Source organism: Actinia tenebrosa, unplaced genomic scaffold, assembly GCF_029948245.1.
Source record: "Actinia tenebrosa isolate PJP-AT-01 unplaced genomic scaffold, QUT_ActTen_1.0 PGA_scaffold5__44_contigs__length_20552954, whole genome shotgun sequence".
In the NCBI taxonomy this organism is placed as follows: Eukaryota; Metazoa; Cnidaria; class Anthozoa; order Actiniaria; family Actiniidae; genus Actinia; species Actinia tenebrosa.
The window spans coordinates 11483159-11504458 of record NW_028292582.1 but is presented as its reverse complement, the minus strand read 5'-3'; the positions used below and the strand labels follow the sequence as shown (position 1 = coordinate 11504458).

Here is a 21300-nt window from a genome sequence, read left to right as displayed (position 1 = left end):
CATTTAATTTGATATCTATTCGACGATATCAATTACTGTTGCACGGACAGTACTCGCATCATTCCATTCATGTTTGATATTATTAATACTTAATACTTCTTAATGATATTATTATGTTTTTTAGCTTAAGATGGAAGTAGACGCGTACAAGGCCTCGTACTCTGAAATCATCTTGTACATAACACAAGTAGAGACGATTGTCATGTCGAAAATTGACAACGAAAACAAGCTGGAAAATCCTCTAGAGGAGCATAAGATTGCACAGGTAAAATGACGTAAGAAAATGCCTTACGCTGATTGGCCAAGCTTAAATAATTAATGACGTCATATAGATACCAGAGCAATCAGTGAACGAAGTTTTTGATTCTTAAAATTCGATCAAAATAAAATTTACAGAAACACACGCACAAATGAAGCATTCTACCATGATTGCACTGACAGTTATCGTAGGAAAATAGTTGTCGCTGATTGGTCGAAAATATGATGACGTCACATATAAACTTGGCCAATCAGCTTTATTTGTCGTCAGCAAGCAGTGGACATGCAGGGGAGGAAAAGAGGGAGGGTGAGAGGGAGGGTGAGAGGGAGGGAGGAAGGGAGGGAGGGTGAGAGAGAGGTAGGAAGGGAGGGAGGGTGAGAGAGAGGTAGGAAGGGAGGGAGGGTGAGAGGGAGGGAGGGAGGGAGGGTGAGAGGGAGGGAGGGAGGGAGGGTGAGAGGGAGGGAGGAAGGGAGGAAGGGTGAGAGGGAGGGAGGGAGGAAGGGAGGGAGAGAGGGAGGGAGGTATTATATATTCAGGCTAGTGGAAAGTGAAGCCCCCTCTCCCCCACCGGAAAACCTGATATCCATTCTGCACGATATAGGTTCACTATGCAGCAGCGGTGTGTATGTACTAATGCTTTCCTTCGCTTACTAAGGATCTCACCAGGGACACAACCAGTCACGTGAGCGACGTTAATGACGTCACCCTCAAAGGTCAGCGGCTTATCGAGGATGGAAAGATCAGTAAAATGGAGCAGCAGGAAATCAAAACGCAAATCGAAACTTTGGAGGTTCGATGGGAGAAGCTGGTGATGCTTGTGTCACGCTACAGTAAACGGTAATGAAAAGATTGTGTGACACATCAGTGACGAACGTGTCACGCATAGAATTGTGGGAGCTCATAAACTGATTTCCAAGGTCTCGGCAAATTAGCCTAAAATCTTTATGCGTGGCGCGCTCGTTATGAAGGAAGAGGTAATGATTGATAAATATGCTGCGTGACCCCTTGCATGACAGGGTTGTTTAACAGTCGAAGCTGTTGTTTCTCTTAAAGCAAAAATGTTTGTTATATTTTCAGTTGCCAAACTGCTTTAGTGTCACAAAAAGAACAAGAAATACAGTTTTACTTCATCTGGATACGAGAAAGTAAATATCATATCAGTAGAAAAGGAGAATCTAGTAAACTAGAAGACATAACGAAAGACTTCGCAGAAATAGAGGTAGGAATTAATTTTTACTATAGTAATAAACTTTCTTAGCTTTTGCGTAAAGTTTCTCCATTTCAGACCACGTGTACTTCTGTTGAGTATCATTTCTTTGTTTAACATTGACGTATGAAAAGACACATGAATATGGATGGATACAAGCCAAACAAATAATCTTATGCCAAGTGATCTGAAATGACAAAGCTGGTTTTTTTTTTACATTTATCATACTCATATCCTGTGATAAAAAATGAAAATATTGTTAAACGAAAGAACAAATGCAATGAAAGAGAACTTCAGAAGAAAATCAAAATTTATTATGGTTCAAAAACTCCTTTACTGGCTTACTCCCTCACAATAAGAAACGTTCCTCCCCACCACCCCATCCCTCCTTTGCTGTAAAACTTAATACGTACATGATTTATCGCACCATATCATCTATATTTTTTCTCCAGAACTTAATATCAGAGATTGAAACGAAACAGCCCGAGTTTGACCGTGAGCTGAATCAAGCGAAGGAACTTTGCGGCGACGAGACGATCGACGGTGATGTCAAAAGAAGTCTAGAAGAGGAAACAATCAAACTTGAGAGACAGTGGCACCAGCTGAAAGAAGAAGTGTTAGGAAAACAAATACAGTAAGTACGCATGCGCATTCATAACTTTTAAACAGTAAATGCGCATGCGCAATTGCAAGTGGATGAAACGTAGTCAATTGGGAGGTAAGGTCAGCATTTGCGTATTTGATGCATCCAGTTTTTTATTCTATTTTCAAAGCATGTGTCATCAACGATTTTTAACAATTTATAAAGGGTAGCTATTTTTTCGAAACACATCCCACATGGAAGGTACTGATCTTGGATGCTAAACTGTCAGCGCAACATGCGACAAGTCGGGTATGCTGGTCATAGCAAGGGGTTAATCATCTACGGACTAGGGGCCGACTAACCTCTCCCTTAGGCTTCGGTCGAGCTTCCTGATCAGTCTGTAAATCCAGGGATAGCGGTGTCGGGGCCGAAATCTCCGGCGTAGCCGTAAATGCTTCGCGCTGCCATACGACGGTTCAGCACTCGATGTCTGGAAGTATGGTCCTCAATTATTCAATCAATAGAAAAAGATAAAAAAATTTCCTAAAAATATAGAAATTTAGAAAGGGCAAGAGGAATCGTTAGTGCGCATGAGCTTGGCTCTTATTAGTTTTTTATGACCACGCTTCTGACTTTAAGTCGGAAAATAATCAGTCCTACCTTACTTTCATGGATTAAAGTTTCAATATATTTGGACCTTTCAATGGATAGTAAAATTGCATTTCGTCAAAGGAAAATGAGAATAGTGAAATGAGAAACAAGAAGAGCACTATTCTCCCTCTCTCCTTCATATTCGTAGTACAACATGTATTTATTTATGATGCGCAGGCTACAGAGGTCATTGGAATCATGGCCATCAGAGGAAGCAGTGACCTTAGTCCAAGACGTGAACAACGTAGAGTCCGCGCCCCCAATAACCATGGATGGAGCCCCTGCAGAACCCATGACATACCAAGTACAAGTTAGAAGATTGAATATTAATGTTAAGAGCCCAGCTGTCAGGTAAAAGAATAACAAAGTAGACTGTTTCTTGATTACAGACTCATTTACTTGGGCTTAGCCTCATTTCAACGTCAAAATATTCACAAATACCAATGGTAAAGTAAAGAGTGCACAACTTCAGCAATGCAACCACTTTGAAATTTTATGAACCTTTGCGGGAACACATGATATAGTGCAGTTTTCGTATGACTGTGATAAGTTCACGGCACGAACACGGTCGTGACACAGCAAGGGATACGCCAGACCAATCACATTGCACGAGAATTTACTCTTCATCCAATCAAATACCCGGAACACGGCATAAACACGGCGCGGACACGGTCACGCCAAGATCACGGCACTTTTAGACCAATCATATTGCGCGTGAAAAAATATCAGCCAATTAAAATTCTTGAAAGTATCAGGGCCACGGAACGTCACGCTTAAGGCACTGAGCTTTTCACAGTCATACGAAAACTGTTCTATCATACACAGTGCGTTGCGCATTGCGTTGTGGGTTGCGCTCATTCGTGGTGTGAATTTTTTTTTTTCTTTCATTTCAGTCCGCGAAATGAGGCGGAGCAGAAGAAGAAGATGCAGACGTGGAAGAGAAAACACAATGAAACACGAGGAGCCATCAACGAGTGTGAAATCATCGTCAAGAAAATGAAACGTGAACACGACGTACAGTTATTTTACGATCAATACCAGGTAAGTAAAGGTCACGTGATAAACACATGACTACTATCGTGGATGATCACGTGATCACGTATGTATTATTTTCTGCACATGCTTGGTGTTTCTTTAAACGCTATTTTGTATATTCTTTCACTCATCTATGAGCTATGACACAATTGATATTGATTATAGGAGTGCAACCAGAAGATACGAAAAGTTGACCCAATGGTTGTAGACACAGTGGATCACGGCCAGAACATCCTGAGAGACGAAAACATGGAAAAGGACTACAAAGCTGAAGTAGAGCGAGACCTGGAGGATCTTGTGGGAGACTATGATGATCTATTGAGAGCTGTAGACGAAAAGAAGAGCGAGTAAGTGGAACACATACCTAAATAGATACAGATAACTTGGTATGTTTGTATAAATGGTTTTATGGATGTTTCTTAAGCCCATGTACTTTTACTTGGTCTTTCTTGAACAATAATCAAAAACTATAAACGCAGCGATGAAAAGACGAGGCAAGTAAATGCAACAAAAGCTAGGAAAACAAATGAAATGTCTGTAAAGCAAAAAAGAAACAAGAAGTAAAAAAGGATCTCACGCAAAAAAAGTAAAAATTTAAAAAGATTTATGCTAACCAACCAGATTTTATTTGTAGAAAAACATTGCAATATACAAGCATTAAAGGTTAACGTTATCCTTAATTTTGGTCTATTTGGCGCACTTTCTTTCTTTGTGACTTAATTGACATTAACCATGTTTTAATGGGATTTAAGGATGGACGAGCAGATAAAAGACGAAGGGTCCAGTAAAAGAAAAATGCTACAGAACTGGAAAGTAACGAGGGACGAACTGAAGCCCAAAATTTCCAGTTGCTTTATAGTACTACGAAACCTTAAGGCAAAAGAGGTCCCGCTGGATCGGGTTGAACTCAAGCTGCACGCCGAGAAGATAGAGGTGAATATGGACGTTCGCAAGTCTTGAGAGAACTGAGCATTGCGCATGCGCTTTTATTAAACCACAGGGAGACCGAACTGTGAATTCTAAACAGTGCGCATGGCGAACCAGGTGTCATGCGCCGTTTTTCAAAATTACAGGGGCACTATACATGATTGAGCATTGCGCATTATTTCAAAATCACAGGGAAACCAAACCTCACTGAGCATTGCGCATGCGTTTTTCCTAAACCACAGGGAGACCGAACCATTCTTAATACTGCGCATTAGCAACCAGGTGTCATTTGCTGTTTTTCGAAATCAAAGGGCACTAAACTAGATTGAGCATTGCGCATGCGCTTTTTCAGAATCACAGGGAAACCAAAGCTCACAAAGCATTGCGCATGCGCTGTTATCCAAAGTCATAGAAAAACCAAAACTTACTAAGCATTGCGCATGTGCCATTTTCCAAACCATAGGAAGCCCAAACTTCACAGGATAGTTTAAAATCTTGTGTTATCTTTTATTCTGGTTTGAAATAAACAATCGTCTTGATATCCAAAACTAGGCTTGCCACCAGCAAGTGACGTCACTCGAACCGGAAGTGGATGATGTGATTGACACCGGACATATTTTATTACAAATTCATCGACTGGATGAGAATGAGAGGAGACTGGTTACCAGTGATATACATGAAATCGAGGACCAGTATAGGACTGTTAAAGATGACAGTACAGAACTGAAAATGTGGTAGGTGGAGGAGAAAAAAGAAAGAAAGAAAGAAAAAGTAAAAAAAAAAATTTCAGTTAGGTTTTTTTAAGGTAAAAAAAGATGAAAAAAATATGAAAAATCGAACGACTTAAGAACGACTCCCATTATTTAGATTTTTTAATTGATATATAAGAATATTGAAAAATAATTAGCATTAATAATAAAATTTTAATATTATTAATGATATGCTAATAATAGCTGTACTATCAGTATTTTGATTTTGTTTGATCAATCCTATTCGATCATTAAAAAGTTATAAGGATTAATATTAAGGCTTTATTAATATTAATAATATGCTAATAGCTTGGTTATCATTAGGATCGACAGCGCAATGAAAGAGGAAGATTCCAAGACAGAAGAACAATTGACGGAATGGAGGTCAAAGAGAGATGATTTAAGATCCCAGATATCAAAATACTACATCGTGTTAAAGGGTTTGAAGAAGAATGGTTCTCCTTCAGAACCCGTTCAGCTGACGCTCCGCGCAAAGAAAATTGAGGTGATAATCTCGCTTACTTTACTATGCTCTCTTATCTTTTCCCTCTCTTTCCATTTTCCCCTTTTTTCATTTCTACCCTTTCTCTTTCTGTCCTTCCCTCATCCCATCTCTTGTCTTCATTTCCCATCGTTCTTTTTTCCTTTTAACCATCCATTCCCATCCTTCAGTTCCTTTTTCCTTTCCTTTTATCTTCCTTTCTTTCCCTCGACATTTATTTAACCTTTTCACTCCGCATTTTCTATTATCATCAGGTGTGCTACCAGGAAGTGACGTCACTTGACCCGGAAGTGGACCGTTTCGTGGATCAAAGTAATCAGCTGCTTAAAGGCGGGAAACTAGAGGAGAAAGAGAAGGACCTGGTGATTAGAGATATGAAGGACCTAGACGAACAGTACGAAGACCTAAGAAGAGAGAGCACAGAAATGAAGAACGAGTGAGTACAAGACTAAATATAAGTTAGAGTAAATTTAGAATGATAGTGAAACGACACGGCACGGCACGGAAACATCTTTTGAAACAATTAGACACTTTACCGCCATGATCACGGTACGGCACTGATTAGAGACCTTTAGCATCAGGTTTTCCGCTAACCACTAGGGATCAGGCCCAGAAACACGGCCGCAAACACGGAGAAACACTCAGAATCAATGAAATTCGAAATAATGAATCTTTTTTTCTTTCCTTTCCTGGTTGTCTTGTTTTGTTTTTTCTTATTTCTTTTTTTCTATTTCCTTTTTTTTGTTTTTGTTTTTGTTTCTTTTTGTTTGTTTTTTGTTTTGTTTTGTTTTGTTTTGTTTTGTTTTGTTTTGTTTTGTTTTGTTTTGTTTTGTTGTGTTGTTTTGCTTTTCTTGGCTCCGTTCTTTGTTCTTTTTATTTGTTTGTTTATTTGTTTTTCTTGCTTTGTTTCTTTTTCTTGGCGATTCTTACTTTTACTTTTAACTTCTTTTTTCAATTACTTTACTTAAGGAATGTTCTTTATTCTCATCTGGTTAATGCGTACATGTACCAAATAATTTCAACACTACAATCGTTATCTCTGTCATAAGTTTACGTAGCCCTGACTAAACGTCACACGCACCTTCAAATTAAATTGCTACAGAAACTCTTAAAGTGCTGCTATGACGAAAATCGCTCAATGGATTCAGCTGAAACTTCCTAAGAATACTCTTTAAAGGTCCAATAATCACTGTATGAAGTGTTCTCTCGATATTCAGGACGAAAGTATGATATTTTTACGATTAATTTTTGGAGTCTGTGACGTCATACACTCAACATCGAACATCGCTCCAAACATTTCTTTGTAGTTTATGATCAAAATATCAGTAGTAAAGCAGAGAAAGAACTACCCAAACACCCCAAAATATAAATCATAGTCACAAGTAATGTGAAATAAGCACATTAGCCACTCTTTGGGCTTCATAGGAATAAAATAAATTAAGGATTTATATACAAAGAAATATATGTAGCATTGTTTGATGTTGAGTGTATGACGTCACAGACTCCAAAAAATAATCGTAAAAATATCATACTTTCGTCCTGAATATCGAGAAAACACTTCATACGGTGATTGTTGGACCTTTAAAGAGTATTCTTAGGAAGTTTCAGCTGAATCCAAGTTTGAGCGATTTTCGTCATAGTAGCACTTTAAAAGGTTTTGAACGTTTTGGTATGCAAGATTAAAGATATCAATCCCTAAACTTCTATCTTCTATGACCTTAACCTCAAGATCTACAATTCCAAACATTTCAGGTATTACCAGTTGTGTCTATGAGTGCAGCGTACTGTCTAGAGTATTGGTATATCGTTTTACTTAAGTTCTGGATTTGTGTTATGATCAGCGATGTTGTATCTTGACTTACTGTAAACTAGAGGATGGGCCATTCTCATTCTTTGGATCTCAGCAGTAGAAGATCTAAAGTTAGTCCACAATCAGCTCAGCCACAGCTCAAAGCAGTGCATTCTTTAAGGTGTTGAGATAATTTGCTCGTATAACTTTACTGGTTTTAGCTCTGGTAAAATAGTTTTATGACAGGAAAATAACTCGTCCTGGTAAGCTCAGTATCAGTGTAGTGGAAAGTTATATAAAGACACATAACTTATTTCTTGTGTTTTTTTTATTTTTTTATGTGTGTGTCTATCAGAGTTGAGGAATTGTTGGAGAACCAAGAGAAAAAACAACATGACCTTCTGAAGTGGAGAGAATGGAAACAAGAGATCAATAACAGGCTAGATGACGTGCAGAACACTGTAGAAAAGATCCAGTCCAGTAGCTCTTCAAAAAACTTGCAAACTGTAGAAGAGAGCCTTATGCTATCCGAGGTATGTTTGGGCTAGTTGTCATGACGACTAAAATGGCTAGAGTGCTGATTATGGTAACTTCCTGTATTACATGACCTTTTCCTAATCAGACTACTGACTCTTCCTCTCTAAGCCGACTACAACGTTATATCGATCGCCTTCCTTCAACTAACAACCTGCCTTAATGGACCATCGTCTTCAAAGGGTCATTTGCTTTGGTTGCATGACCATTTCTCTTAATTGATCGTAAGAAAGACCTTCCTTAATCGACCACCTTCGTTAACCGACCACATGCCTTGACTGACTATTTCTCTAAATTTATCGCCTCTCATAAATTAAGACCTGCCTTCAATCGACCATGCACCTCCCAGCCTTTTATGATCCGCCCTCAAAAGCGACCATATTCATTAAAAGCGTAACTATAGCGGTATTCTATCGTATTTGTAGGAATGTAACAAACGAGTAAAGAAGCTGGAACCAGATGTTAATTCTGCACTGGACTTCGCACAGCAGTTAAAGAATGAATGTCCGTTATCTGAAGAAGAGAGAAGAGAGATTGAGGATGATGTGGATGATATACAGATACGATACGACAAGCTGAAAGAGGATTCAAGCGATCAACATGAATGGCTAGTTGTCTACCTCCAGGAACAAGAAACAGCTAAAAAGGACGAGCTGGAAAAATGGCGGGAAACAAAGCAAAATACTACTGATTTGATTGACAGATGTCGATCAAAGCTCGATACAGTTAACACTGATCCTGATGTATCACGTGACATCGCCAAACAGAATGAGATAATTAAGGTAAATCTGGAATTCAACAGGAGAAGGGGTGGGTAAGATTTTAATACTGGTTACTCGTGCAGGAACATTGCTTAGTATTTATTATTTATTACTATTAATATTTATTAACAACTGTGCACTGTATTATGGTTTACTCGTGCAGAAATGCCAAGAAGACTTGCCCTCGATTTTTGAGGAAGTTCAATCAAGTCTAAAGCAAGCCAACTTACCCCTTGCTGATGATTTGCTGAGTAAAGATGATAAAGATGAAGTACAGGCTGATGCCGAAGTGATAAGTAACAAGTTGAGATCTTTACAGAGTCACATCGAGAACCAAAAGACACGGTATGTGTTGCAAATGTCTTGTAATCGTCCTCTTTTCTTGTTGTAGTTATTCAAAGAGTTACTTAATAGATCTCTTCGGCTCTGACGTAATGTTTTCCCATTTCAGACCACATGTCATTCCCTAGAGTATCATTTCTTTGTTTACGCTTTGCCCTCATTTGCACATGAACACACATGAATATGGATAGAGCTCAAACAAAGAATCTTATTCTCAAGGGAATGACACGTGTAAGGGAGGAGGAAGTGAGAGGGGAAATAAACAACAAAAACATGTACAAAAATCATACTAAATAGAGAGATTTTTTTGACTGAAAGACACTGTTGTGATGGCCGTAGCGTGTCCGTTAGAGTACCGCGTCCAAAACGGGTCAAAATCGAATAGATTCAATTATCGAATAACACGGGTCAAAATCGAATGGACTCAATTATCGAATAAAACGGGTCAAAATCGAATGGATTCAATTATCGAATAAAACGGGTCAAAATCGAAAAGATTCAATTATCGAATAAAACGGGTCAAAATCGAATGGATCAAAATATCGAATAAAACGGTTCAAAATCGAATGGATCAAAATATCGAATAAAACGGGTCAAAATCGAATAGATTCAATTATCGAATAAAACGGGTCAAAATCGAATAGATTCAATTATCGAATAAAACGGGTCAAAATCGAATAGATTCAATTATCGAATAAAACGGGTCAAAATCGAATAGATTCAATTATCGAATAAAACGGGTCAAAATCGAATAGATTCAATTATCGAATAAAACGGGTCAAAATCGAATAGATTCAATTATCGAATAAAACGGGTCAAAATCGAATAGATTCAATTATCGAATAACAAGGGTCAAAATCGAATAGATTCAATTATTGAATAACACTGGTCAAAATCGAATAGATTCAATTATCAAATAAAACGGGTCAAAATCGAATAGATTCAAAAATCGAATAAAACGTGTCAAAATCGAATAGATTCAATTATCGAATAACACTGGTCAAAATCGAATAGATTCAATTATCGAATAAAACGGGTCAAAATCGAATAGATTCAATAATCGAATAAAACGGGTCAAAATCGAATAGATTCAATTATCGAATAAAACGGGTCAAAATCGAATGGAATAAAATATCGAATAAAACGGGTCAAAATCGAATGGAATAAATTATCGCATAAAACGGTTCAAAATCGAATGGATCACAATATCGAATAAAACGGGTCGTCAAAATGGAATAAGATATCGAATCGACGTTTCGTTGAAAAAATACGATTTTTTTTATTTCCTTTGTAATAATATTGATACATATCTTTTTATAATACATTATTTTATTTAATCATTCTTGAACTACTTTTAGTTTGAAAAGAAAAATGTCCCAGTTGACTAATTATTAGTCTTGCATATTTAAGAGATTATGTCTAGAAGCTAAATATTTCTGTTGTTTTCTTCAAGCCATAAATTATCATTCCTATTATAGTTTTAGAATAGTATTGGTATGTGTTTATTAGTCACATTCCTTTCTCAATGAATATATTGGTGTTTCTTAGAGAATCTATTGTTGTGATTTATACAGGCTTGACGAATTGCTCAAGCAAAAGCGATCAGAAGAAAAAGCAGCCATGAAAGCGGAGAAGCTTGCAAAATGGTCTCAGATCAAGACGAAACTGCAATCATTCCTCGATGACTTTCAGTTGAAGTTGAAAGACCTGAAGTCTTCAGAGGTGCCAAAAAATATTTCGGAGATTGAAGAAAGAATTAACCGAACAGCGGTAAGATTTTAGACATCTTGTTATGGACGGTTGGTTAAACTATGTAGCTTTTTATAGTCATTTATTTCAACTTCTTCCTTTAAAAAATTAAACCTTGCTATATTAATAGTTATAAGCAGCTTTTATATAAATATTTTTTAGAGAATGAAGCTGTATGTTTTTGTATTTTCGATTTGGATTCTCTCGTTAACAAAGCTACAGTATAAATAAGGTTAAAGTATCTTAAAGCTCTTTTAAAAATATTTCTGACAGTTTAAAATAAATTCTCTCTGATATCCCTGCTGAATTTTTGTTACCCAATTTTTTTTTTAAATTCTTCTTTTCGGCGAAGATTTTGGTTACAAGTATCTAGTATTTATTCATGAAATTATATATTTGATATGATAATAACCTGTTTTGTTTTGTTTATTCAAATTGCTAAAAGATTCGCTTCACAAGATTTCATTGAATTGTTTAATGACTAAACTTAATGCTATGTTTCTTTGATTAGCAAAAAAATTGCTAAACTCAATCAATTGTCCAATTTTCCTAACTTTCTTGTCTGAAATCTTTTGTTCTTACTTTAAAAAGTTCAAATTAATGTCTTAAAGATTAAAAATGTATTAAGATATTTTTAGAACTTCAATGTTTAGAAATTAATTCTTCACTCCTTGCTGTTTTATTGTAGTTTTTCTCTCTGTTTATTTAATTTCGAGTACTACATTTATATATTTAATAAAATGAATACAGTATTGAATACAGAGAAGTTTAGCAAAGAGAAGATGAATAATAAGAGACGTTATCCAGCCCCACAGGAAGCCCATACAAGCTTTGAGAGTTGAATGTAATTTAACAAAAAAAAAATAATAATAATAATGAAATAATTGAAAGCTAATATTTACTCACATGAATTGTTTTATACGTCATCCTAGTTCTTTACTTCATGTGAGTAAATATTAGCATTCATTTATTTATTTATTTATTTATTTTTTTCGTTAAATTACATTCAACTCTCAGAGCTTGTATGGGCTTCCTGCGTCAGCCCTAGCTTTCTTCACCAGTTTTGTGATGGATGTCAATATACAATAGGCAGAAACTGTCATGAATTGTTCATATCTATTAATGAAAATTAATGATTTTTTTAAATGTGTTGCCAGATAGCTAGCATTAGTATTTAAAATGTTTTACTAGGGGTTTGCCTCTTTCTTCTTTTATGGGTTTCCTGTCTTTTTCTTGCCTCGCCCCTCCCTCCCTTGGTCCTTGATTCTCATACTCAATCGCATTGTTTCCGTCCGTCTCATCCAATGAAAACGCACAGATGAATTAGTGAATTAGCGTTATCCCGACTTCCACAAGCCCTAAGGGACCAGTTATTAATTAGAGGCTTGCACTAAATGTTTTTTGACCCTACCTTTAATTTTCCCCCATTTGTACGACCACCTCCCCCTTCCCTTTTCAATAAACGGTTCCTAGTGTAGAATACTAGGGACTTTAAGATTTGCAAAATCTGCAACGACGACGTCAACCGGAAGTGTAAATTACTGCACTTTGGGTTTCGAGTCTTTAAAATCTGTCTTCCCTGTGAATGAGTTGACTTTACTGACAATGTTTTGAATGAAATCTTCAATGAACAGAACCTCAAAGAGAAATTATTTACACTTCCGGTTGACGTCGCTGTCCTAGATTTTGCAAATCTTAAAGACCCTAATAATACTGAGACCTGTACACAATCATTCCGTAGGGATTATCTGAAGAGATCCTGGCCGTGGTCCCTGATATTCAGTCTGGTTACGTTTACGGTAACGAGCTTTTGAATGACAATGAGATAGATGAACCGGAGAAGGACCGAATAGAGAACGAGATGGAGGTGATGGGAGATGGCTTCAAGGAACTTAGAAACGATGTCAATGACGAGCACAAGAGGTAATATTACGTATCTTTTTCTAAATAGAAAATGGAATGTTTGTCTACTCAGGCGCAACCCGCAGCCGTCGAGAAGGCGACACTAGTCCCTTTTATAGAAAACGATACGGCAAATTTGTATCCATACTGTAGTCTTACTATATCCGTAGCCGTAACTAAGCGTTTTTGATTGGATGAATTACTAGAAGACAATGGGAAGCCATTTCAAGGTTGCGGCATGTGGTACCGTGTACGTGCTGTAAGTCAGTACCGTATGTTTCCCACTCGTACGATAACCATTCTTATGGGAAGCCAATTCAATGTTACGGTATATCCTACCGTGTAGTACGTTCTGTAAGTCGGTACTTTATGTTTCCCACTCGTGCGATAACTATTCTTATGGGAAGCCATTTCAATGTTATGGCATGTCGTACCGTGTACGTGCTGTAAGTCAGTACCGTAAGTTTCCCACTCGTGCGATAACTATTCTTAAGGGAAGCCATTTCAGTGTTATCATGCCGTGTACGTGTGGTAGGTCAATATCGTACGTTTCCCACTATATACGGCTCTATACTTAACTTAAAGACATACACGCGCGGTTCTGAGGAATTAACATATAAAAACTGTTGTACTATCTTCTATTTCTAGGTTATCAGACTTGCTAGAAGAGAAGCGCAAAATACTAGGAGGAAAATATGAGATGTGGGTAGAACAGAAAGAAAAGTTAATCGGTTTGCTAGACAACGCAAAAGAAGTAGTCAAGGAAATGAAGTCGAAGCAAAGACCAATAACTGCTGAAGAAATACATGAACAGTTGGATGAAAGTGAGGTGAGGGAAAGACAAATTCAATCATTTTCTTTTCTTTTCTTCCCATTAATTTTTGCCTATAATCCTTTTTTAAAAGAAAGCGCACAACAATCAGAATACTTCACGCTAATGTTGTTTTTCCCCTTTGGGAAATTGTCACATTGAATTCCCCAGTTTTCCAGGGTTGGCCTCGAATAGTCCCTGTTAACAGTTCCCTGTGCCATCTTAAAAGGTAGCCGTGCTTGTGCATTGAAGCGAGACGAACGGTGAGCTTGCAATGATAGAGACATGTGAATAATTGTCCAAGGTGTTAAAAAAGGTCTATCACTACAAGATCACCGCCGTTCTTGCTTCGGTGCAAAAGCACTGTTAACTTTCAAGATGGCGCAAGGAAATGCGAATATTCGTTTCTTATGTTCATTTTCCTGTCGTATTTTGCAGGAGGTGTTTCAAGAAATGGCTCAATTTCTTCCTCACGTGAAGGAAGGCCTGTCGTTTGGTAACCAGCTCCTTGAAGATGATGATCTTAGCGAACAACACAAAGACATCATTGAGGATGACATAGAGAACTTGCAAATTGGGTTTGGTGGAGTGAAGAAAGAATTTGAAGACCATCAGGAATGGTAAGACATTCCTTGGGTTCCACGGTTTTAATGTATCTCTATGAACAAGCTATATTCCTTCAAAGTACAAGAGGGACGCAAAAAGATTATGATTGTATTCTTTCTTTTCTTGTACAGGCTGAAGTCCTTGAGGGCAGAAGTGGATGAAGTTACGGTACGATGCTTTGCTATAATACACCTATCATTCCTTCCTTCCTTCCTTCCTTCACGACTAATTCACTCATTCATCACCCAGTTATCCGTGTTATTCTTTATTCATTCATTCATTTTATCTTTTGCTCTCAGCCGATGCAACAGCAAGTCTCAGAAAGTGCAGTTGATTTTGACTTAAGAGATCGAGAGTGAGTATTTAATAATTTTTTTATATTTTCTATCTCTTTGGTCAAATATTTAACATAATATTCTTTATTTCTTTTAGCATGCCAGATGAACACGACACACAAGTCTCTTCCACGACCGTACACATGAAGGTACTACATTGAGGGAAGAAAGTTTGGCATCAACTGATATTAGAATAGCTTGACTGTTCCCCTTACTTACTGTTGTTATCTGATATTCTGCAGCACCAACCCGGAGAACACTTGTTTGTTATCAGACAAAATGTAACCGCTGATCAGTACTTACAGCTGTTGCATGATGATATGACACCCGAAGAAAAGTGAGTTTTCCTGTCTTCTCGTCTCGTTTCTTTCCCATTCTCTTTTTCTTTCTTTCCTCTGCTGTGCTCTGCTGTGCTCTGCTGTGCTCTGCTGTGCTCTGCTGTGCTCTGCTGTGCTCTGCTGTGCTCTGCTGTGCTCTGCTGTGCTCTGCTGTGCTCTGCTGTGCTCTGCTGTGCTCTGCTGTGCTCTGCTGTGCTCTGCTGTGCTCTGCTGTGCTCTGCTGTGCTCTGCTGTGCTCTGCTGTGCTCTGCTGTGCTCTGCTGTGCTCTGCTGTGCTCTGCTGTGCTCTGCTGTGCTCTGCTGTGCTCTGCTGTGCTCTGCTGTGCTCTGCTGTGCTCTGCTGTGCTCTGCTGTGCTCTGCTCTGCTGTGCTCTGCTCTGCTGTGCTCTGCTCTGCTGTGCTCTGCTGTGCTCTGCTGTGCTCTGCTCTGCTCTGCTCTGCTGTGCTGTGCTCTGCTGTGCTCTGCTGTGCTCTGCTGTGCTCTGCTGTGCTCTGCTGTGCTCTGCTCTGCTCTGCTCTGCTCTTTGCAGGTACTAATCCTTCTTACATCGCAAATTGTTATTTTCAGATTTGAAGTCGAGAAACAAGAGAAGCTTCGACACTGGCGCGACTTAAAAGAAAGAATAGATGAGCTTCTGAAAAGACTTATGGAAAAATTGAACAGAATCAAAGCTGCTGATCCAATATCCCTGAAAGACCTCATAGAACAGCAGGAAGACGCCAAGGTACCAAATATAGCACGGCTTGTCACGTGACTACTGGTCACATGACTAATCCTGATTCAATCAGGAGGGTCAGTGTATAAGTATATGATTGGCTGTTCTCGTTAATGACATCATAAAGAATGCAGCATGTAATATAAAATAAATATCATGGCTTAAGAAACCCTCTCTTAAACGACCACCCAGTGTCCGAATTGAGGTGGTCGGTGCTAGGTAAGCAGGACTAAACCGCTAGAATAAACTCTCGTAAGCGACCACCGACAACTATCCGACCAATATTATTTAATACGATTCCTTATGGTGGTAAATTAATAATGATTAAAAATTAATAATGAATAATAATATTGATAAATATTAATAATACATGTTAATATTAAGGTGGAGGGTGCCTCAGCGGGATAAAGTAACTACTAGACTAATTAACCTCTGGTAAGCGACCACTCTTAGATTCCGTCCAAGATGCTTGCTTACTAGAGTAACAAGTGTAAAGACTATGCTTATATTTGAGCTCTAATCTTAATCACAGGACGATAATGCAATAGGACAAGCTTGGATGAATCATAAGGTTCGCAACATGAACTCTCAAACCAGAGATTATCCGTAGTAGTGACGTCATTGTAGTAGTTAATTCGGTGTTATAAGTCTGTGTTTAACATGTCTTAAGTTGCTAACCGCTGAGGACGTTTGTCGTTGTGTCTTCTAGAGTAACCGTCAATCCTGACCCAAGAGACCTGTCGTTCTACTGCGCATGCTCCAAAAATTTTACCTAGCTTTTTGTCGAGCATGCGCAGTAAAAATTGCTAAAACTCTGTAGTCGAGAGTGGAGTATCGTATGCGAAAGAGCAGGCGTTCCTTCGTTAAGCTTTTAAGGTTTCAAACAGAAATGGGAAAAGAATGTGATGGAAAAGGGAAAGTTCCAGTCACGTCCAACTTTTCCACAGCTCCCCCAATCGGGCACTATTTCCCCAAGGAGAAACGGCAGCTCTTTGGCCATACAATTCTTCAAGTTATTGTATTCGTTTATTACGTGTGGTTTATTCTTTATTCGTTTGGCTTGCCACGTGACTACTTACTAACGTTGGTTGCTATTGGTTACAGCTTTGATTTTATCTTCGATTGACAGGAATGCAAAGAGGAAGTCGAGGGTTCTGAGCCGATGATTCGTGAATCCATACGATTGGGTAATGACCTTATCGACGATGATGACGTGGACGAGGCCGAGAGGGAAAGGATCCGAGGTTATATCGCTACGCTGGAGATCAAACTGAGAAACATCCACCAACAGGCGAACGATGAGGAAAAAAGGTTTGTATTTAGGATCAATTGAATGCGACTAGAAAAATGCGATTGGTTACAGTTCTGGCTAGAATGTCACATAACAGAAGTTATTGCTGCCATATTAGATGATGTCACTTGAGTAAACAATGAGAAATACTTTGTTAAATCATCCAACATGGAAGCTATGACGTCACATGCTACTCAGAAACCAAATACACAGTATTGGATAATATCAATAAACAATAAGAATAAATCCCTCTGCCATGGCGGCTATGACGTCACATCCACAATTCACGACCGTCATGTTGGTTGATGTAAATATAATGCAAGAATACTGGGCTTCAAAATGGCGTACGTGACCTCAGATTCGCTGTGCAAAACCAAAATCACTTTTTTTTATTTTTAAAAGATTTTAAATTTATTTCGCATTTATCATTTTGCTTTTAAGGATTGAAGAACTTTTGGAAAAACGTCATCCAAGAAAATTAGTCAAAGAAGATGATGTTGTGGAAGAAGAGGTAACATCTGCTCGCTCGTCTGTTCAGCTGGTTACATTCCTTATTCTTCTTTCCTTTTTGTTTGTTTCTTTTTCCATGTCTTTTTTTCTTTCTGTTGTTTAGCCTCATACTCAGTTTCTCTCATCTTGCTTTACACGTCAGAATGAGGGACTGGGAACGACATTTTTTCAATCATTTAAATATTCTTTTTGTGTGTTTGTTTTTATTTTGTGTTTTAGTCTCGTACCCGGTTCTTCTGCACGTGAACAAAGGACTGGGGATGACAATTTTTGTTTTTGTTGTTTTTGTTTATTTTTGTGTATGTTTATTTGTTTTGTTGTCAGCCAATCGGACAGCAGTTCCAGGAGCGAGAGCCAGACTGGGACGGTCTGTCAAAACTAGATGACCAACTCGTAAAGTATGTCTGTGACACTGATTTGTTACTATTACTTTATACAAAACGACGAAGATCAAAGAAATTTGCTAAGAGCAAAGAAGTTTCCATTTAGAAGGATACCCAAGAGCTACCATGATGCTCTGCGATACTTGTGATTCAAAATGTAGCCTCATTTCTCACAATATTTCTAGTCATCTTTTTCTTTTGCATATGAACTGGTTCCTACTGAACCCAAAAGTTACCATGATGCTCTGCGATGTTTGTGATGCTATACTAACTAGCTATTTCACTGTATAACATTTTCTAATTATGCGTATATTTGACCTTAAACTCGTTTTAGCACTTCAAATCGTAACCCATTTTACCTCAGCCTTTTTTTTAATTTAGTTTTTTTTTCTGACTCAGTGTGCCACCATCTCCACTCAGACTCAACTCAGTTGACCAAACCGTTAACCTAAAGGTTAGTCATCTTAAGAGTTCAAACAGAACATCCTGACCAAGCGATCCCAGTTGTTCAACGTGTGATTCTTCTCCTCGCGTGATTGAAATGGCAACCGAGTTCTCTGTTTACGTTTATAAATGCATCAAAAGTTCCGCGATATTGCTCTAAGCACAAGCTCAAGAGGTCAAAAAGTGGGATCATTGGTTGTAAAAATTGCTTTTTTTTTTGTTTTGTTTTTTGTTTTGTTTTTGATTTGGAATTAGCTTAACGCTACTTGCTCTAGAATATTGAAGAAAATTCTTCTTGATAAGGAAGAAAAATTGAAATATAGCAATAGAATAAAATAATCAGGTCCAGTCTCAACTTCAAACCATCGTGGTCAGTCAAGCGAATTCGAGATAGGTCGATTTTTAAAAATGTTACCTATAATCCCACTTTTTGACCCTTTGAGCATGCGCTTAGAGCAGTAGCGCAGAACTCTTGATGCATGTAGCGTGACGCTTGACATCTTTTCTGTCATTTCAGTTTTTCGAGAAAGGTACAGATGAATACATCATGAATCTAGAGGACGAAAGAACTCCAGAAGAAAGGTATGTTATTTCACATCACCATGGAAACCATTTGCGTCATATACTTATCGTTGTCATGGTGAATTTGTTTCCCACGTGTAGACGACAAGCGTACAATGAACACAAACTTGATCGTTGGCGGGAATGTGAAGAGAAGTTGGAAGAATTTCTCCAGGATCTAAAAGAGAGACTTGAGAGAGTGTCGGTGAAGCCAAGAGACAAAGATGACATCAAGAAGAAACTAAGAGATGCTAAGGTATTTATTTACTACATTTTTTTCTTATTTTTGGCGTCACGTGGTTTTGAGACCAGTATTTTTTATTCACTTCCAAGGAATGCAGGGAAAACATTGAAGAACAAGAAGACGAGATCGTTCGGTGTCTTGATGTTTCCAACGACATTCTCCATGACGACAACATCGACGAGAAGGATAAAGATGAGATCAAGGCTTACATTAGTGAGTTAGAGATCCAACTGAAGATATTACACAGGCAGGCTGTGCACGATGAACACAGGTAAGTAGAATGACCGTGAGAGGACAGAAGATATAACTAGCTAAAAACTAGTTTGAGCTGCGTCGGTGTTTCTAATGAAACAGTAATGATAAAAAGGTAAATTATACACCGTGAAAAGATGAAAAATCTTACTGACGTTTCGGACGCTAGTCCGAGGAGACGAGGAAAGCTTAAAGAGAGGGACTGTGAAGAGGATGACGCGTATATGATGGCATGTAGTAAAAGAGACTGGGACAAGAAAGACTCGTTTTCATGTCATACATTATTCAATTCACAGACTTGATAATATGCTGAAAGACATACCAAGTGACCAAGGAAGCGGAGACTTCGTCGACGAAGAGGTTTGACCCAATTCTTTTGATAGTTATTTTGTTCAAACTCTAAAATATAACTTTTGCAAATGTTCGACTTCTTGCAGTCCATTGGCGTCCATTACCGAGAGAGACCGGTTCTGGACATAGAGTTCCCGGATGAGGACATGGAAAAGGAAGACGCTATTATACATGCTATGGTAGGTGTTGCCATGACACGCTTATCACGTGACAGCATTCATCTTCTAAACACTAAGAATTTATTTATTGTTTCAGTTCGAGAGAAGCGAATTTCCAGAAGACATTTTCTCTACACTACACGAAGACATGACACCTGAGGAAAGGTTCGTGAAAACTGGTCATGTGATTTTGCGCATGCGCAAAGCCAATTGCGCATGCGCAATGTTAATTAGACGTGCGCAATGCCAACCAACAAGCAACTCTGCTCACATATGATGGTGAATCGAGGGATCGAACCATGACATCAGCGTTGAGAGGCGGCGCATGAGCACCACACACCGTCCATGCTCCAATCATATAGGCTATTTTAACTGTAAGGATCTTTTTCTCGATAACTAGAAAAATCGCTGAAGAAGAGAAGAAGCTTGAAAAGTGGAGAAACTGGCAGCAGCAATTAGACAGTTTAGTTGATCGTCTCAGCCATCGTCTTAATCGAGTAAAGTCAGGCATGAAACCAAAAGACAGAAAGAGCTTGCACGAGCGGAAAGATGAAGCACAGGTAAGCACGTTACAATTGATGTTCAGTTTTCAGTAGAAGTGTGTCCTGGGGTGCTTGTACGACCCTTTTACCATTGGCAGTGAAATTGTTACAAGTATGTGGGGGGTGTTTTTTCTTGGGGGGGGGGGGGGGGGGGTGCAGGGGGGGGTGGGGGGGGGGGGTGCAGGGAGGGAGGCGTAACCCCCTCGAGAGAAATCCTGGATACAGGACTAGGCTAGTAACGTGACAAATTCTTATTTATCAAATAAATTAATTTTCTAAGGATTGTAAAGAAGAGATCGAAGAATCTGAGCCGATGATCAGAGATGCTTTAGATCACGCTGACGACCTCCTAGATGATCAACATCTGGATGAAAACGAGAAAGTGGAGATAAGAGAATATATCTCGTACATGAGGACCAGGCTAAGAGAGCTCCACAAAGATGCCTATGAAGAGGAAGAAAGGTATGGGATGACAGACATCCTCATTAGGAGTTGGCTAATCACGTGATTCGTCTAAATTGTTGTTTACTTATGAGGAAGTTTATCCTGTCACATGTTTCGTCATCACATTATGACTTGCATTGTACAAGTGGTTGCACACGTTTGTCTCACAGCCTTATATGGAAATTGAGTAGTCAAGTGATTCGTGATTGCGTGATTCGTGATCACGTGATTCGTGATCATCTGCCAGATGCATGTGTTTGTTATTTAAGTTACAAAGGTATTTCCTTGTAAGGAAATTACCAGACCACATGATTGGCCACGTGA

General features: G+C 38.5%; 1 protein-coding gene across 1 annotated transcript in view; it reads left to right on the top strand.

Annotated features, from left to right (window-relative positions):
• LOC116304392 (uncharacterized) overlaps positions 1–21300 on the top strand; it is a 70437-nt gene that overhangs the window by 8220 nt on the left and 40917 nt on the right. The window contains exons 11-45 of the mRNA XM_089038061.1: positions 125–265; positions 915–1096; positions 1337–1478; positions 1919–2100; positions 2878–3051; positions 3594–3741; positions 3901–4082; positions 4488–4668; positions 5215–5396; positions 5736–5916; positions 6168–6349; positions 8058–8235; positions 8662–9018; positions 9161–9342; positions 10914–11109; positions 12830–13011; positions 13639–13819; positions 14240–14421; positions 14539–14575; positions 14707–14762; positions 14840–14891; positions 14985–15079; positions 15649–15805; positions 16926–17107; positions 17529–17598; positions 17922–17995; positions 18380–18434; positions 18942–19006; positions 19088–19241; positions 19319–19500; positions 19778–19841; positions 19919–20011; positions 20088–20155; positions 20391–20550; positions 20813–20994. Of these exons, the coding sequence (XP_088894187.1) occupies positions 125–265; positions 915–1096; positions 1337–1478; positions 1919–2100; positions 2878–3051; positions 3594–3741; positions 3901–4082; positions 4488–4668; positions 5215–5396; positions 5736–5916; positions 6168–6349; positions 8058–8235; positions 8662–9018; positions 9161–9342; positions 10914–11109; positions 12830–13011; positions 13639–13819; positions 14240–14421; positions 14539–14575; positions 14707–14762; positions 14840–14891; positions 14985–15079; positions 15649–15805; positions 16926–17107; positions 17529–17598; positions 17922–17995; positions 18380–18434; positions 18942–19006; positions 19088–19241; positions 19319–19500; positions 19778–19841; positions 19919–20011; positions 20088–20155; positions 20391–20550; positions 20813–20994 (5081 nt within the window). The remainder of the gene's footprint in view (positions 1–124; positions 266–914; positions 1097–1336; positions 1479–1918; positions 2101–2877; positions 3052–3593; positions 3742–3900; positions 4083–4487; positions 4669–5214; positions 5397–5735; positions 5917–6167; positions 6350–8057; positions 8236–8661; positions 9019–9160; positions 9343–10913; positions 11110–12829; positions 13012–13638; positions 13820–14239; positions 14422–14538; positions 14576–14706; positions 14763–14839; positions 14892–14984; positions 15080–15648; positions 15806–16925; positions 17108–17528; positions 17599–17921; positions 17996–18379; positions 18435–18941; positions 19007–19087; positions 19242–19318; positions 19501–19777; positions 19842–19918; positions 20012–20087; positions 20156–20390; positions 20551–20812; positions 20995–21300) is intronic.